Consider the following 19,406-nt stretch of genomic DNA (forward strand, 5'->3'; position numbering starts at 1 on the left):
GGCCAGCTTCCTCCTGTAACATATATAAAGGTTTCCATCACCCCTCCCTTCCCCCTCCTGTAATATATATATAAAGGTTTCCATCATGTCCTCCCTTTCCCTTCTTCCTCCTGTAACATATATAAAGGTTTCCATCATGTCCTCCCTTTCCCTTCTTCCTCCGGTAACATATATAAAGGTTTCCATCATGTCCTCCCTTTCCCTTCTTCCTCCTGTAACATATATAAAGGTTTCCATCATGTCCTCCTTTCCCTTCTTCCTCCTGTAACATATATAAAGGTTTCCATCATGTCCTCCCTTTCCCTTCTTCCTCCTGTAACATATATAAAGGTTTCCATCATGTCCTCCCTTTCCCTTCTTCCTCCTGTAACATATATAAAGGTTTCCATCATGTCCCCCTTTCCCTTCTTCCTCCTGTAACATATATAAAGGTTTCCATCATGTCCTCCCTTTCCCTTCTTCCTCCTGTAACATATATAAAGGTTTCCATCATGTCCTCCCTTTCCCTTCTTCCTCCTGTAACATATATAAAGGTTTCCATCATGTCCTCCCTTTCCCTTCTTCCTCCTGTAACATATATAAAGGTTTCCATCATGTCCTCCCTTTCTCTTTTTCCCTCCTGTAACATATATAAAGGTTTTCATCATAACCTCCCTTATATATTATGTTATATATAACACTGAGCTCAGAGAGAACACTCAGGAAGTACTCACTCAAGAGTCTCCATTGATACATTACCCCCTATAAATTTAACCCCTTAGTGACCGCCGATACGGCTTTCTACGGCGGTCACTAATGGTCCTTATTCTGCTGCCATCAGCTTTTTACGGCGATGGCAGAGAATAAGGCTGCGGGGCCGGGACGGCCCCCACCCCATCCCCCCGGCTACAGGAGGTAGCTGAGGGGTTGGGGCAGTGTGTGGGGTCCATCCCGCCCCCCCCCCCCTTACCGACGATCGCCGCTATTAACGTTATAGCGGCGACCGTCGGTAAAGGAGATTACCGGTGCCGCCGCCGCCTTTCATCTCCCCCCGCCGTGAATCTACGGCGGGGGGAGATGAAATAAGTGTCCCCCAGACCTCAGATCAGCCCCCCCTAGTGCCCCAATAACTAACCCCCCTCCCCCGGCGGCCATCATTTCCAAGATGGCCGCCGCCATCGCTGTGAACCGACTAATGTCGGTTCACAGCGATGTAAAAGTTAAAATGAATGAAAGCCCCATTCTCTCCGCCACCGGAGGTAGCGGAGAGCATGGGGCAGTCATCGGGGACCCCCCTGTTTGGTCCCGGTACAAGCGATCAGCGGTATATACTATATACCGCTGATCGCTTGTGCCATGTGCATCCAGGCACTTTTTATCCCCTGTCACCATGAATGATTGGTGACAGGGGATAAAAAGTGATGTCCCCCCACCCCCCAAGTCGCCCCCCACCCCCCCTGTCACCCCCGTCCCCCAGTCACCCCCCCTTCCCCATATACTCACCGGATCCACGGAGCTCCTTCCTCCTCGACGTCCTGGCTGGTTATGAAGTGCGCATGCGCTTCACAACCAGCCAACTCTGAAAATTTTAAGTGACAGAGACCAATTTGGTCTCTGTCACTGAACTATGATTACTGAGATAGAAAATATCACAGTAATCATAGTAATACAGTGAAAATGAATGTATAAAGTACAAAAAGTGACAAACATACAAAAAAATAAAACACACACTTTTTATTATAGTAATAATTGCAGTTTACTCCCAAATTACCCCTAACCCCTCCCCAGATTACCCGTAACCACCGCACGTTGCCCTTAACCACCGCACGTTGCCTGTACCCACCGCACGTTGCCCGTAACCACCGCACGTTGCCCGTAACCACCACAAATTGCCAGTGACCCCCTCCCGATTGCCCGTAACCACCCCAAATTACATGTACCCACCCCAGATTACCTATAAGCACTTCAGTTTATCAGTAACAATCCCAGATTGTCTGTAACCCTTCCAGGTTGCACATAACCCCCCAGGTTCCCCGTAATCATGCCAGATTACATGTAACCCCCCCCAGATTGCACGTAACCACTGCGCGTTGCCTCTGACCACGCCACGATGCCTCTGACCACGCCACGATGCCTCTGACCACCGCACGTCGCCTCTGACCACCCCAAATTGCCAATGACCCCCTCCAGATTGCGGTGCCCATGCCAGATAACAGGTATCCACCCCAGATTGTCAGTAAGCACTGCAGGTTGCCCGTAACCACCCCACGTTGCCCGTAACCACCCCAGATTGTCTGTAAGCACTGCAGGTTGCCCGTAACCACCCCACGTTGCCCGTAACCACCCCAGATTGTCTGTAAGCACTGCAGGTTGCCCGTAACCACCCCACGTTGCCCGTATCCACCCCAGATTGTCTGTAAGCACTGCAGGTTGCCCGTAACCACCCCACGTTTCCTGTAACCATCCCAGATTGTCTGTAAGCACAGCAGATTGCCCGTAACCAGCCCACGTTGCCTGTAACCAGCCCACGTTGCCTGTAACCAGCCCACGTTGCCGTAACCACAGCAGGTTGCCCGTGACCACCCCATGTTGTCCGTAACCACCCCAGATTACCTGTAACCACCTCAGGTTGCCCATAACCACCCCTGGTTGCCCGTAATCACCCCACATTACCTGTAATCTCATTTTTTTTATTCTATTTTAGTAACTGCGCTATTCTAATAACCATTACTAGCTGCAATTTTGCTCCTGTAAATTGGCGCTCCTTCCCTTCTGAGCCCTGCTGTGTGCCCATACAGTGGTTTATGCCCACATATGGGGTACCGTTGTACTCAGGAGAACCTGCGTTACAGATTTTGGGGTACGTTTTCTCTCCTGTTCCTCGTCAAATTGAGAAATTTCAAACTAAACCAACATATTATTGGAAAAATTAGAGTTTTTCATTTTTACTGGCCAATTTTGAATACTTTCCTCTAATACCTGTGGGGTAAAAATGGTCACCACACCCCAAGATGAATTCTTTGAGGGGTGCACTTTCCAAAATGGGGTGACTTTTGGGGGGGGGTCTATTCTGTAGACATTACAGGGGCTCTGCAAATGCACCTGGCGCTCAGAAACTTCTTCAGAAAAATCTGCACTGAAAATGCTAATTGGCGCTCCTTCCCTTCTGAGCCCGGCTGTGTGCCCATGCAGTGGTTTATGCCCACATATGGGGTACCGTTCTACTCAGGAGAACCTGCTTTACATATATTGGGGTGACATTTCTCTCCTGTTCCTCGAGAAATTGAGAGATTTCAAACTAAAGGAACATATTATTGGAAAAAAATCGAGTTTTTCATTTTTACTGTCTACTTTTGAATACTTTCCTCAAACACCTGTGGGGTCAAAATGCTCACCACACCCCAAAATAAATTCTTTGAGGGGTGCACTTTCTAAAATGGGGTGACTTATTGGGAGATTTTACTCTGCGGACACTACAGGGGCTCTGCAAACGCACCTGGCGCTCGGAAACTTCTTCAGCAAAATCTGCATTGAAAAAGCTAATTGGCGCTCCTTTCCTTCTGAGCCCTCCTGTGTGCCCATGCAGTGGTTTATGCCCACATATGAGGTACCTTTTCACTTAGGAGAACCTGCGTTACAAATTTTAGGGTACTTTTTTCCTCTTGTTCCTCATAAAATTGAGAAATTTCAAACTAAAAGAACATAATATTGGAAAAATTTGAGTTTTTCATTTTTACTGTCTACTTTTGAATACTTTCCTCTAATACCTGTGGGGTCAAAATGGTCACCACACACCAAGATGAATACTTTGAGGGGTGCACTTTGCAAAATGGAGTGACTTATGGCGAGATTTTACTCCACTGGCACTACAGGGGCACTGCAAACGCACCTGGCACTCGGAAACTTCTGCAGCAAAATCTGCATTGAAAAAGCTAATTGGCGCTTCTTCCCTTCTGAGCCCTCCTGTGTGCCCATGCAGTGGTTTATGCCCACATATGGGGTACCATTGTACTCAGGAGAACCTGCGTTACAAATTTTGGGGTACTTTTTTCCTCTTGTTCCTCGTGAAATTGAGAAATTTCAAACGAAACGAACATATTATTGGAAGAATTTGAGTTTTTCATTTTTACTGTCTTCTTTTGAATACTTTCCTGTAATACCTGTGGGGTCAAAATGGTCACCACACACCAAGATGAATTCTTTGAGGGGTGTACTTTCCAAAATGGGGTGACTTATGGGGGTTTTTCTCTCTGCTGACACTACAGGGGCACTGCAAACGCACCTGGCGCTCAGAAACTTCTTCAGCAAAATTTGCATTGGAAAAGCTAATTGGCGCTCCCTTCCTTCTGAGCCCTGCTGTGTGCCCATACAGTGTTTTACGCCCACATATGGGGTACCGTTGTACTCAAGAGAACCTGCATTACAAATTTTGGGGTGCTTTTTGTCTCATATTCCTTTTGAAAATGAGAAACTTTAATCTAAACGTATATATTATTGGAAAATTTAAATTTTCCATTTTTTTACTGCTTAATTGTGAATACTTTCCTCCAGCCCCTGTAGGGTTAAAATGCTCATTATACCCCTAGATTAATTCTTTAAGGTGTGTAGTTTCCAAAATGGGGTCACTTATGGGGGTTTTCAGGATACCAGACTTCTAAATCCATTTAAAAAAAGAACTGGTCCCTAAAAAAATCAGTTTCACGAAAATGTGATAATTTGCTGATAAATTTCTAAGCCCCATAACACCCTAAGAAAGTAAAATATGTTTACCAAATTATGCCAGAATAAAGAAGACATATTGGTAATGTGACTTAGTAACTAATTTATGTGCTACGACTTTCTTTTTTTAGAAGCAGAGAATTTCAAAGTTCATAAAATGCTAATTTTTTAAATTTTTCATGATATTTTGATGTTTTTCACAAAAAACACACAAAATAGTGACCAAATTTTGCCACTAACATAAAGTGCCATATGTCACGAAAAAACAACCTCAGAATCGCTAGCATACGTTAAAGCATCACTGAGCTATAAGAGCATAAAGTGAGACAGGTCAGATTTTGAAAAATTAGCCTGGTCATTAAGGCCCAAACTAGCTGCAGCACGAAGGGGTTAAGTATGCTGAGGCTCCACAGACCCCTTTTTTGCATATTTAAATTTATAGGGGGCAATGTATTAGTGGAGACTCTAGAGTGAGTACTTCATTGGATTTTTTTCACTGATCTCCCTGAGCTCAGTGATTGTTGTGTTTTGTTGGTCTACTTTTCATTGCCCTTGTTAGCCAGAATCCTGCTCCATGCTAATAAGGAGCAAATGCCCTGAAACAGCTGTCTGTGGATGGATGCCTGCTTTGGTAAACCCTTGTCATGTCACAATAATTGCCACAGAGTTGCACTTTGGCGTAAAATGGGCCACCCTGGTATTTTCCTATTTATGTTCCAATACTCACAACTGAGTGCGACTTAAGGGTCTATGTATCAGGGTGGTTTGGTGTTGTCCCCACAGGGAGGCAACAGGCTTTCCTTCTCTGGAGGGATATCTGGCTATTCCCATGTTTTGACACTCGTAACTGAGGCTCCACGGACCCTTCTTTGTATATTATATATATATAATAAATGATAATAATGCTGTCTAAATTCTGTATGTTTTGGGAGGAAACCGAAGTACCCAGAGGAAACCCACGCAAACACGGAGAGAACATACAAACTCTTTGCAGATGTTACCCATAGTGGGATTTGAACCTAGGACCCTAGCGCTGCATATATATGTTTTGATCATGTACTCCCTTCCCTTATTTCCTCTAAACGATAAAAACTTTGTTCTTTAAGATGGATATTCCTGACAAATGTCTCCACTATTCACAGGGGCCCCAACCCCTTCCTCATGGACCGGAGCACAGCAGCGCAGGCCGCTTCCTCTCTCCAGGAAAGCATGATCCTTGGAAACCTTGTGCTAAATAATTGGTAGACGACACGATTGTGGATTTTGTGCATAGCAGAGCAGCTACCTCACGGCCATCTGTTTAGCAGAGCAGCTATCTCACGGCCATCTGTTTAGCAGAGCAGCTACCTCACGGCCATCTGTTTAGCAGAGCAGCTACCTCACGGCCATCTGTTTAGCAGAGCAGCTATCTCACGGCCATCTGTTTAGCAGAGCAGCTACCTCACGGCCATCTGTTTAGCAGAGCAGCTACCTCACGGCCATCTGTTTAGCAGAGCAGCTACCTCACGGCCATCTGCTGGAAGTCATTCATGGAGCCAAGATCTCTATCACATACAGCTGCCCAACTGTATCATCTTGTATCCAGGATAGAGATGCCTAACTATCTTATTTTGTCTCTAGGTTAGAGGTACCCAACTGTATCTCATCTTGTTTTCAGATTAGAGGTGCCCAACTATATCTCATCTTGTATCCAAACTAGAGGTGCTCAACCGTATCTTATCTTATATACAGACCAGAGGTGCCCAACTGTATCTCATCTTGTAACCAGACTAGATGTGCCCAACTGTATCTCATCTTGTATCCAGGATAGAGGTGCCCAACTGTATCTCATCTTGTATCCAGGATAGAGGTGCCCAACTGTATCTCATCTTGTATCCAGGATAGAGGTGCCCAACTGTATCTCATCCTGTATCCAAACTAGAGGTGCTCAAAAGAATCTCATATTATATACAGACCAGAGGTGCCCAACTAGATCTCATCTTGTATCCCGGCTAGAGGTGCCCAGCTGTATCTCATCTTGCATCCAGGATAGAGATGCCCAACTGTATCTCATCTTGTATCCAGGATAGAGGTGCCCGACTGTGTCTCATCTTGTATCCTGCATAGAGGTGCCCAACTGTATCTCATCTTGTATCCAGGCCAGAGGTGCCCAACTGTATCTCATCTTGTATCCAGGACAGAAGTGGCTAAGTGTATATTGCTTTATATCCAGTTGAAAGGTGCCCAACTGTATCTCATCTTGTATCCAGGCTAGAGGTGCCCAACTGTATCTCATCTTGTATCCAGGATAGAGGTGCCCAACTGTATCATCTTGTATCCAGAATAGAGGTGCCCAACTGTATCTCATCTTGTATCCAGGCCTGAGGTGGCTAACTGTATGGGCCACATTTATCATCCGGCGGACGGATGATTTTTGGCGGAAAGTGCAGATTTGCGTATTATTTTATACGCAAATGGCCGATTTGCGAATAAAATAATCGCAAATCGGCACGGAGGGCGCGGACTCAGAGTCCGCGCGATTTATCATCCGTTCCGCCCAAATGTACGCCGAAAACCTACTCCAGTCCTCAGCTGGCGTAGGTTTTCGGCGGTGCGCACCGGCGCGCACAGGATTTATGTACAGGCAGTCCGTCTCTACATAAATCCCCGTACCGCCGGAGCTGCGGGGGCATTTTTAAGTCCGGCGTAAAAAACGCCGGACTTAATAAATGCCTCCCTATATCTTTTTATATCCAGATTAGAGGTGCCTAGCCGTATCTCATTCTGTATCCGGGCTAGAGGTACACAAGCGTATCTCATCCTGTATCTGGGCTAGAGGTGCACAAGTGTATCTCATTCTGTATCCGGGCTAGAGGTGCTCAGCTGTATCTCATCCTTTATCTGGACTAGAGGTGCTCAGTCGTATCTCATCCTGTATCTGGGCTAGAGGTGCCCAGCCGTATCTCATCCTGTATCTGGGTTAGAGGGGCACAAGTGTATCTTATCCTGTATCTGGGCTAGAGGTGCTTAGTCGTATCTCATCCTGTATCTGGGCTAGAGGTGCTTAGTCGTATCTCATCCTGTATCTGGGCTAGAGGTGCTCAGTCGTATCTCATCCTGTATCTGGGCTAGAGGTGCTCAGTCGTATCTCATCCTGTATCTGGGCTAGAGGTGCTCAGTTGTATCTCATCCTGTATCTGGGCTAGAGGTGCTCAGTTGTATCTCATCCTGTATCTGGGCTAGAGGTGCTCAGTCGTATCTCATCCTGTATCTGGGCTAGAGGTGCCCAGCCGTATCTCATCCTGTATCTGGGCTAGAGGTGCCCAGCCGTATCTCATCCTGTATCTGGGCTAGAGGTGCTCAGCTGTATTTCATCCTGTATCTGGGCTAGAAGTGCCCAGCCGTATCTCATCCTGTATCCGGGCTAGAGATGCTCAGCTGTATCTCATTCTGTATCCGGGCTAGAGGTGCTCAGCTGTATCTCATTCTGTATTTGGGCTAGAGGTGCTCAGCCGTATCTCATCCTGTATCTGGGCTAGAGGTGCCCAGCCGTATCTCATCCTGTATCTGGGCTAGAGGTGCCCAGCCGTATCTCATCCTGTATCCGGGCTAGAGGTGCTCAGTCATATCTCATCTGCCCATTAAGGCAGATCCAGGCTGCAGCTGCCCATCTATATCTTATGTTATATCCAATCTAGAGGTATCTAACTGTATCTCATCTTGTATACAGACTAGAGCTGCCCATCCGTACCTCATCTTGTATACAGACTAGAGCTGCCCATCCGTACCTCATCTTGTACCAAGACTAGAGCTGCCCATCCGTACCTCATCTTGTATACAGACTAGAGCTGCCCATCCGTACCTCATCTTGTACCAAGACTAGAGCTGCCCATCCGTACCTCATCTTGTATACAGACTAGAGCTGCCCATCCGTACCCCATCTTGTATACAGACTAGAGCTGCCCATCCGTACCTCATCTTGTATACAGACTAGAGCTGCCCATCCGTACCCCATCTTGTATACAGACTAGAGCTGCCCATCCGTACCCCATCTTGTATACAGACTAGAGCTGCCCATCCGTACCCCATCTTGTATACAGACTAGAGCTGCCCATCCGTACCTCATCTTGTATACAGACTAGAGCTGCCCATCCGTACCTCATCTTGTATACAGACTAGAGCTGCCCATCCGTACCTCATCTGGTATACAGACTAGAGCTGCCCATCCGTACCCCATCTTGTATACAGACTAGAGCTGCCCATCCGTATCTCATCCTGTATCTGGGCTAGAGGTGCCCAGCCGTATCTCATCCTGTATCTGGGCTAGAGGTGCTCAGTCGTATCTCATCCTGTATCTGGGCTAGAGGTGCCCAGCCGTATCTCATCCTGTATCTGGGCTAGAGGTGCCCAGCCGTATCTCATCCTGTATCTGGGCTAGAGGTGCTCAGTCGTATCTCATCCTGTATCCGGGCTAGAGGTGCTCAGTCATATCTCATCTGCCCATTAAGGCAGATCCAGGCTGCAGCTGCCCATCTATATCTTATGTTATATCCAATCTAGAGGTATCTAACTGTATCTCATCTTGTATACAGGCTACAGCTGCCCATCCGTACCTCATCTTGTATACAGACTAGAGCTGCCCATCCGTACCTCATCTTGTATACAGACTAGAGCTGCCCATCCGTACCTCATCTGGTATTCAGGCTCGAGGTATCCAACCTTATCTCATTTTGTACCTAGGCTGTAGGTGCCAACAGGGTCCTAGGGCCTCTGCTCATTGCACAGTTTTGCGCACAGATCACCTCCTTTCCTCTATTATAATATCTTCCATACACAGTGAGTCCACTCCAGCCCTGTCTTCTCATGTAGGTTGTAAATGACTCCTCCCACCCATGTGACTGATCACATGATTATGACATCACCAAAGGTCCTTTAGTCTTTTCAACTCTATGGTCCACTCCTCCCACCCATGTGACTAATCACATGACTGTGACATCATGATATGCCCTTAAGGCAACTGGAGACTTCCTGGTACTGAGAGGTTAGTCAGGAGAAGTGTATGTTATTATATTGTGAGTAGTGGTATACATGGTATATATAGTGTATATCTATAGTGTGTGTATTATATATAGTGTATATCTATAGTGTGTATTATATATAGTGTATATCTATAGTGTGTATTATATATAGTGTATATCTATAGTGTGTATTATAGTGTATATCTATAGTGTGTGTATTATATATAGTGTATATCTATAGTGTGTGTATTATATATAGTGTATATCTATAGTGTGTGTATTATATATAGTGTATATCTATAGTGTGTATTATATATATAGTGTATATCTATAGTGTGTGTATTATATATAGTGTATATCTATAGTGTGTGTATTATATATAGTGTATATCTATAGTGTGTGTATTATATATAGTGTATATCTATAGTGTGTGTATTATATATAGTGTATATCTATAGTGTGTATTATATATAGTGTATATCTATAGTGTATTATATATAGTGTATATCTATAGTGTGTATTATATATAGTGTATATCTATAGTGTGTGTATTATATATAGTGTATATCTATAGTGTGTGTATTATATATATATATATATATATATAGTGTATATCTATAGTGTGTGTATTATATATAGTGTATATCTATAGTGTGTATTATAGTGTATATCTATAGTGTGTGTATTATATATAGTGTATATCTATAGTGTGTGTATTATATATAGTGTATATCTATAGTGTGTGTATTATATATAGTGTATATCTATAGTGTGTATTATATATAGTGTATATCTATAGTGTGTATTATATATAGTGTATATCTATAGTGTGTGTATTATATATAGTGTATATCTATAGTGTGTGTATTATATATAGTGTATATCTATAGTGTGTGTATTATATATAGTGTATATCTATAGTGTGTATTATATATAGTGTATATCTATAGTGTGTATTATATATAGTGTATATCTATAGTGTGTATTATATATAGTGTATATCTATAGTGTGTATTATATATAGTGTATATCTATAGTGTGTGTATTATATATAGTGTATATCTATAGTGTGTGTATTATATATAGCGTATATCTATAGTGTGTATTATATATAGTGTATATATATAGTGTGTATTATATATAGTGTATATCTATAGTGTGTGTATTATATATAGTGTATATCTATAGTGTGTATTATATATAGTGTATATCTATAGTGTGTATTATATATAGTGTATATCTATAGTGTGTGTATTATATATAGTGTATATCTATAGTGTGTGTATTATATATAGCGTATATCTATAGTGTGTGTATTATATATAGCGTATATCTATAGTGTGTATTATATATAGTGTATATATATAGTGTGTATTATATATAGTGTATATCTATAGTGTGTGTATTATATATAGTGTATATCTATAGTGTGTATTATAGTGTATATCTATAGTGTGTATTATATATAGTGTATATCTATAGTGTGTATTATATATAGTGTATATCTATAGTGTGTGTATTATATATAGTGTATGTCTATAGTGTGTGTATTATATATAGTGTATATCTATAGTGTGTGTATTATATATAGTGTATATCTATAGTGTGTATTATATATAGTGTATATCTATAGTGTGTGTATTATATATAGTGTGTATCTATAGTGTGTGTATTATATATAGTGTATATCTATAATGTGTATTATATATAGTGTATATCTATAGTGTGTGTATATATATAGTGTATATCTATAGTGTATATTATATATAGTGTATATCTATAGTGTGTGTATTATATATAGTGTATATCTATAGTGTGTATTATATATAGTGTATATCTATAGTGTGTGTATTATATATAGTGTATATCTATAGTGTGTGTATATATAGTGTATATCTATAGTGTGCGTATTATATATAGTGTATATCTATAGTGTGTGTATTATATATAGTGTATATCTATAGTGTGTGTATTATATATAGTGTATATCTATAGTGTGGTATATATAGTGTATATCTATAGTGTGTATTATATATATAGTGTATATCTATAGTGTGTATTATATATATAGTGTATATCTAGAGTGTGTATTATATATAGTGTATATCTATAGTGTGGTATATATAGTGTATATCTATAGTGTGTATTATATATAGTGTATATCTATAGTGTGTGTATATATAGTGTATATCTATAGTGTGCGTATTATATATAGTGTATATCTATAGTGTGTGTATTATATATAGTGTATATCTATAGTGTGTGTATTATATATAGTGTATATCTATAGTGTGGTATATATAGTGTATATCTATAGTGTGTATTATATATATAGTGTATATCTATAGTGTGTATTATATATATAGTGTATATCTAGAGTGTGTATTATATATAGTGTATATCTATAGTGTGTGTATTATATATAGTGTATATCTATAGTGTGTGTATTATATATAGTGTATATCTATAGTGTGTGTATTATATATAGTGTATATCTATAGTGTGTGTATTATATATAGTGTATATCTATAGTGTGTATTATATATAGTGTATATCTATAGTGTGTATTATATATAGTGTATATCTATAGTGTGTGTATTATATATAGTGTATATCTATAGTGTGTGTATTATATATAGTGTATATCTATAGTGTGTATTATATATAGTGTATATCTATAGTGTGTGTATTATATATAGTGTATATCTATAGTGTGTATTATATATAGTGTATATCTATAGTGTGTATTATATATAGCGTATACCTATAGTGTGTATTATATATAGCGTATATCTATAGTGTGTATTATATATAGCGTATATCTATAGTGTGTATTATATATAGCGTATATCTATAGTGTGTATTATATATAGTGTATATCTATAGTGTGTATTATATATATATAGTGTATATCTATAGTGTGTATTATATATAGTGTATATCTATAGTGTGTATTATATATAGTGTATATCTATAGTGTGTATTATATATAGTGTATATCTATAGTGTGTATTATATATAGTGTATATCTATAGTGTGTGTATTATATATAGTGTATATCTATAGTGTGTATTATATATAGTGTATATCTATAGTGTGTATTATATATAGTGTATATCTATAGTGTGTATTATATATAGTGTATATCTATAGTGTGTATTATATATAGTGTACATCTATAGTGTGTATTATATATACTGTATATCTATAGTGTGTATTATATATAGTGTATATCTATAGTGTATATCTGTAGTGTGTGTGTATATATATACACTGGTGCCTTGGATTATGAGCATAATTCGTTCCGGGATGGCACTTGTAACCCACATCTACTCCTAATCTAAAACAAATTTTTCTATAAGAAATCACTGATCTGCAGACAATTGGTTGAACACCCCAAAAATACTGATTATTATTCTGAATAACATGTAGAAGAGATGAAACAATGAGAAACAGCAGAATCAGTGATATTATAAGTTACTGTACAGTATAGCAGCATGTGGTATATAATGTATAGTAACTGTATAACCCTGATAACACAGCAGCTGCTGGATATGTGATATATAAGTTACTGTACAGTATAGCAATTAGCATGTGGTGTATAATGTATAGTAACTGTATAACCCTGATAACACAGCAGCAGCTGGCTATGTGATATATAAGTTACTGTACAGTATAGCAGCATGTGGTATATAATGTATAGTAACTGTATAACCCTGATAACACAGCAGCTGGATATGTGATATATAAGTTACTGTACAGTATAGCAATCAGCATGTGGTGTATAATGTATAGTAACTGTATAACCCTGATAACACACCAGCTGGATATGTGTTATATAAGTTACTGTACAGTATAGCAGCATGTGGTGTATAATGTATAGTAACTGTATAACCCTGATAACACAGCAGCTGGATATGTGATATATAAGTTACTGTACAGTATAGCAATCAGCATGTAGTATATAATTTATAGTAACTGTATAACCCTGATAACACACCAGCTGGATATGTGTTATATAAGTTACTGTACAGTATAGCAGCATGTGGTGTATAATGTATAGTAACTGTATAACCCTGATAACACAGCAGCAGCTGGATATGTGATATTAGTTACTGTACAGTATAGCAATCAGCATGTAGTATATAATTTATAGTAACTGTATAACCCTGATAACACACCAGCTGGATATGTGTTATATAAGTTACTGTACAGTATAGCAGCATGTGGTATATAATGTATAGTAACTGTATAACCCTGATAACACTGCAGCAGCTTGTAGATACAGGATGGAACTGCAGATCCCTATAATGCAGTAGTGTAGTACAACAGGCTAGAATAGAGAAGCAGGGCTGCGGTCAGAAGTCTGTATGGTCACATGACAGGAAGGGGGTGTGCTCAGCATGGACCTATCAGGAAGTGAGAATCACAGAGCTGTGCAGGAGGACAGTGGCAGAAACTTTACTATACAGCAGTGTGAATAGCTTAGTGTGAGTTTAGGCACATTATAGCAGCAGTGTGTATAGCTAAGTGTAAATACAGGCACATTATAGCAGAAATGGAGAGGATGGGAAGCACAAGGGCTGACAGTGACTGCAGGGAGGAATGAGCAGGGCACAGTATAGCAGCACTCTCTGTCCGGGGAGAGAGGGGTTACAGCTATGAAGAGATTACCTCCACAGTCCTGTCCCCTGATGCAAACCCCAGCCTAAAGTGAATCTGCAATGATTTGGAAGGTGAGGGAGACTTCATGGGTCAGAGTACTGTGCTGTAGACCCCACTACGCAGACCATGTCCCTCCCCCACTCCCCCTTCCACCCAGTACAGGGAGCTCTTACACCAAAGCAATGCATACATATATATATATATATATTTATTCTATACTGTGTGTATTATATATAGTGTATATCTATAGAGTCTATACACTCTCCAGTGGTAGTTCTGTATTAGAGGGACTGGACATTTTCCAGGTGTTATATGTCTAAATCTCCTTTCCCTCTATTAGTTAATTTCCTGACCGACCTCCTAAGGATGGAGAAGGAGAGAAATAAGATGGCGGAGAGAATATTACACGTGGCCGTAGAGATCCTCTCCCTGCTGACCGGAGAGGTGAGGGATTCTGGGAGCTCCCGCCTCATGGCTCCTGTCTCTTAATAAAGCACGGACATGGCTGGAGAGGTGACGGGATAAAGTGACATCACTGTCTCTCTCCATACACAGGATGACATGGTGGTGAGGAAGAGGAGGGATGAGGAGGAAGGATGGAGCAGGGACGAGGGTATTATACTGCTGCCTCCACCTCACTCACTGATACAAGAGGGAAACAGTCATCAGGAGATCCTGGAACTCATCAACAAGATGGCTGAGCTGCTGACTGGAGAGCTGAGCAGGAGGAGGAGACAGCTGCTGGCTGGAGAGGTGAGCACTGCTGGGGATGTCCAAATAGTCTGGCCCTGTTCAGGGCAGTGGCAGAGGTAGAAGTGGTGGAATGCAGGGTTGTGGTTGTCGCAATCCTTACAGGCTTGGTCGAAAGATACAGTTCCCAGTAACACCCATGTGTCGGGTAAATACCAACCAGACTGTTATAGTGGATAGGGTCCTTCAAAGTTCCAGCTATACGGCAGCTAGTAGCCAATCCTGGAGCCAGCAATCAGCAGAAGGGTCATCAAGAAGCAGTGCCAGCACCATTCCATGGCAGGAGCACGAAGTTTCCTTGGCCCTTTTTCCTGTCATGTCTAGTCCGTAAGCCAGCTTTGGAGGACCATCAGCCAGAGAGCTTCTGGCAAGCCTAGCACTCCCCCAGTTTCAGCCAGTGGACACTGAATATGTTTTAGAGGAATGAGAGGACAGTCAGAATTTGAAAGGCAGCATTGAGACTCAAGGGGTTGCTAGGCTTAAAGCAGTCAGGAGAGCTAGGGAGGGGTAGTTTCTGCCGAAGGTACAGGATTAGGCTATGTTCACACTACGGACGTACTTTATGCGCCTGTGAACATTGCCTCTTGTTCTATGGGATCCCGGTCGGAGTGTATACACATCGTATACTCTCCGGCCGGGATCCCATGCGGACCCGCACATAACTGACATGTCAGTTTTCTGTGGCCGCAAATAACTGAATTGCGGCCGCAAAGACCTGTCAGTTCACACAATGAAGCGAGCGGCTTCGGCCGGATGATCTGGGCAGAGACCGGCCGGGTCACGGAACGGCCGGTCTCTTTACGCAGTGTGAACATAGCCTTAAGACTGCATGCCACTGAAGAAAGACAGTCTTAAAGGGGTAGTGCGGCGGTAAAAAATTATTCACAGAATAACACACATTACAAAGTTATACAACTTTGTAATGTATGTTATGTCTGTGAACGGCATCCTTTCCCGTGTCCCACCACCCCCACCCGTGTACCTGGAAGTGTAGTGCATTATACATTACCTGATCCGTGTCGACACGCGTCCGCCATCTTGTGCTAAACGTCATCTTCGGCCGGCCGGCCGGCCCGAACACCTCCGATCTTCCCGAGTGCCGGCCGCCCTTTGCCGCGTCATCAGCTGCTCAACCGCGATTGGCTGAGCATAACTGTGATCGGCCAATCGCGGCTGAGCAGCTGATGACGCGGGAGAGGGCGGCCGGCACTCGGGAAGATCGGAGGTGTTCGGGCCGGCCAGCCGAAGATGACGTTTGGCACAAGATGGCGGACGCGTGTCGACACGGATCAGGTATGTATAATGCACTACACTTCCGGGTACACGGGTGGGGGTGGTGGGACACGGGGAAGGGGGCCATTCACATACATAACATACATTACAAAGTTGTATAACTTTGTAATGTGTGTTATTCTGTGAATAATTTTTTACCGCCGCACTACCCCTTTAAAGAGGAAACATTCGTCCCTGATTACGATGATGACGTCGCAGGTCTAGTGGAAGAGGCTGACCCCAGTACACTGTGAAGGTACAGAGAGGACACCAGTGAGGAAAGGCGCTCAGTGAACCTCATGCTTGTGCTCTGACATTTGCATTAAGGAGATTAGTAGGAGGGATAAGTACTGGTTGGCCAAACTGGTTGACCCTTGTTTCCAGCAGAAAATGCCATAGATTTTTCCACCATCAGACAGGGAAGCAGTCAGTTGTTTAAGGCAAACCAGCAAGAACACCAGCCTGTCTGCTCAGCCTCCAGTTTCTCATGAGCTACTTTCTCAAGCCACCGGAGTCTCCATACATCAGCAGCTGAAATTCCAGGTGGAGTCATCCTTGCTTCTAAGTAGTTCCAACCCGGTGCATTTCTGGGCAGAGGAGCTTGACATTTGGCCGCAGCTGGTAGAATTCGCCCTGGCCCTGCTGTCATGCTCAGCCATCAGCGTTGCATTAGGAAGGGTGTTTAGTGGGGCAGGGGCCTTTATGACACCCAGGAAGATGAGGCCGTCTTGCACCGGTATGGAGAGGCTGACATTTATCAAGTTGAACCAAGCCTGCATAAGACCGGATTTCACCACTCCTGTGCCAGATGCACTTGCCAGTGTCTATTCAAGAAAAGGCTCCATTGAAATATATGCCAACCATAATCAAGTATTGTTCTTCCCCCTTACACCCTATTTAATATAAGAAACCTGTAGGAAACCGTAGCCAATTCAGATAAGTCCCTTAGGGTTGAAAATAGTCTTACTGCTGCTGCTGCCATCTCCAGGTTTGTGTGCTAGGCCACAAACTGCCACTTTGGTGCTGCCACTTTAGAATGTTTACTGCTGTCCAAGGGAAAAAAAATCATTTTACACCGCTGATCCACCAACCTCCACTGCTGTCCTGGAAGAAAGCGTCATTTTACTCCACTGATCCACCAACACCCACCGCTGTCCTGGGAGAAAACCTAAGGATTGACAGGCTGAAGATTGACATTTTTAAAAATTTGAGATTTTCCAATTTTTGGCACTGAAAAAGCAACAGCTGTTTTATGAACCTATACTCTGTAATTGTCCCAGTATAGTAGCTACGATGGTTTTAGCTGCTTTATTTCCATTTGTTATTATTTAGTTTGCAAAGTTCGCAAAAAATTTGCTCCTCTCTAATTAGCATGTATGGGTGCATGTGATCTGTAGGAATGGATTCATGCCCAAACCGGATGAGTTTCTTTCAGCAAAGGCTGCATGGTGTTTTTCCACTGACATTCATCCAATCAATTAAACAAAAAAATGTGACTGAGAAGACAACCCATAACCGATCAGCGGAGAAGACAACCCGTTACCAAACAGCGGAGAAGACAACCCGTTACCGAACAGCGGAGAAGACAACCCGTTATCGATCAGCGGAGAAGACAACCCGTTATCGATCAGCGGAGAAGACAACCCATTACCGATCAGCGGAGAAGACAACCCATTACCGATCAGCGGAGAAGACAACCCATTACTGATCAATCAGCTAAGTCCAATACTTGTTGGGAATAATGAAAGATTTTCTGCTGATACAACTTAGTCATCAGAGGAGCAGTGACCATCCGTACACAGGGATCACTGATCTGTTATGTTAGACACATCTGGTAGCTCAGTGGGTCATTTTGGTAATGAGCTGCTCCACTGCAGCATGTCCTCGGCCCTTCAGAGCTGATGTTCTCCTTTCATTGGCATTTGGTGCTCTGCAGTTTCCACTTCATTGTGTTTCCATCATTGTGTGTCTCAGGTTCCTACAAGGTGTCAGGATGTCACCGTCAATTTCTCCATGGAGGAGTGGGAGTATGTAGAAGGACACAGGGATCTGTTCAGTTTCCTCAGGGATCAGACCTCTGTCCTCCCATCTTTTCTCTTTACACTTATTGGACAATTAGCGGTTATGGACTTAAGTCCAATCTTTAAGCTGAAGACTGTTTCTTTTAACAGTGTTTAGAGAGGTGCTGTACAGCTAGCGCCATGAACATAAAGGCCAAAAGTGGAAAATGAGAAACCAAATTCTTAACAATATCTCTAACTCTGAAACCTGTCCCTTTAATAGCTTACATAACGCTGATATTTCTATCTCTTTGTGTGTTACTACCACTAACTCACTTGGAAGAACTTACTAAATTATAGATAATCACTGGGCATATGCTAATTGTACTATAGAAGTCATGATGGGTCAGATATTCCATACGTGACCCTTATTCTCCTGAGTTTGTATCTTTGTGTTTCTCAGGTTCCTATAAGGTGTCAGGACGTCACCGTCTATTTCTCCATGGAGGAGTGGGAGTATGTAGAAGGACACAAGGATCTGTACAAGGAGGCCATGATGGAGGATCAGCCGCCCCTTCTCATCAATGACCCCCCAAGGCTGGAGAAGGCGGGAGACATGATGGCGGCCAGGATATTAGAGCTCACCCTAGAGATAATCCACCTGATCACCGGAGAGGTGAGCCATGCGTCACATCCCCTCCCTCTTATCCCTATAGATAATACAGGGAGATGACTGGAGAGGGGAAGGATTGTTAGACTCTCTGTAGTGATCAGTGTCTCACCATACACAGGATTACACAGTAGTGAAGAAGTGGTGTGGTGAGTGTGTGGCGCCCCCTGTGTCAGGAGGCTGGAGCAGCAGCCCCATCACAGATCCTCCACCTCCATCACTGATCCATGAGCAGAAGATCCTAGAACTGACCACCAGGATGACTGAGCTCCTGACTGGAGAGGTGAGCAATGCTGCTGGGAATGCTGGGACATATAACACCAAGGTGGGAGGTGTCTGGAGGATGACGCCATC

General features: G+C 42.5%; 1 protein-coding gene across 1 annotated transcript in view; it reads left to right on the forward strand.

The window, feature by feature from the left end:
* The window catches only part of LOC138793980 (uncharacterized), a 112,540-nt gene extending 93,425 nt beyond the window's left edge, over positions 1–19,115 (forward strand). Inside the window, exons 2-4 of the mRNA XM_069972745.1 lie at positions 14,701–14,804; positions 14,916–15,113; positions 18,846–19,115. Of these exons, the coding sequence (XP_069828846.1) occupies positions 14,701–14,804; positions 14,916–15,113; positions 18,846–19,115 (572 nt within the window). The remainder of the gene's footprint in view (positions 1–14,700; positions 14,805–14,915; positions 15,114–18,845) is intronic.
* Positions 19,116–19,406: the final 291 nt, after the last annotated feature.

The sequence above is a fragment of the Dendropsophus ebraccatus genome, chromosome 5, assembly GCF_027789765.1.
Source record: "Dendropsophus ebraccatus isolate aDenEbr1 chromosome 5, aDenEbr1.pat, whole genome shotgun sequence".
Taxonomy (NCBI): domain Eukaryota; kingdom Metazoa; phylum Chordata; class Amphibia; order Anura; family Hylidae; genus Dendropsophus; species Dendropsophus ebraccatus.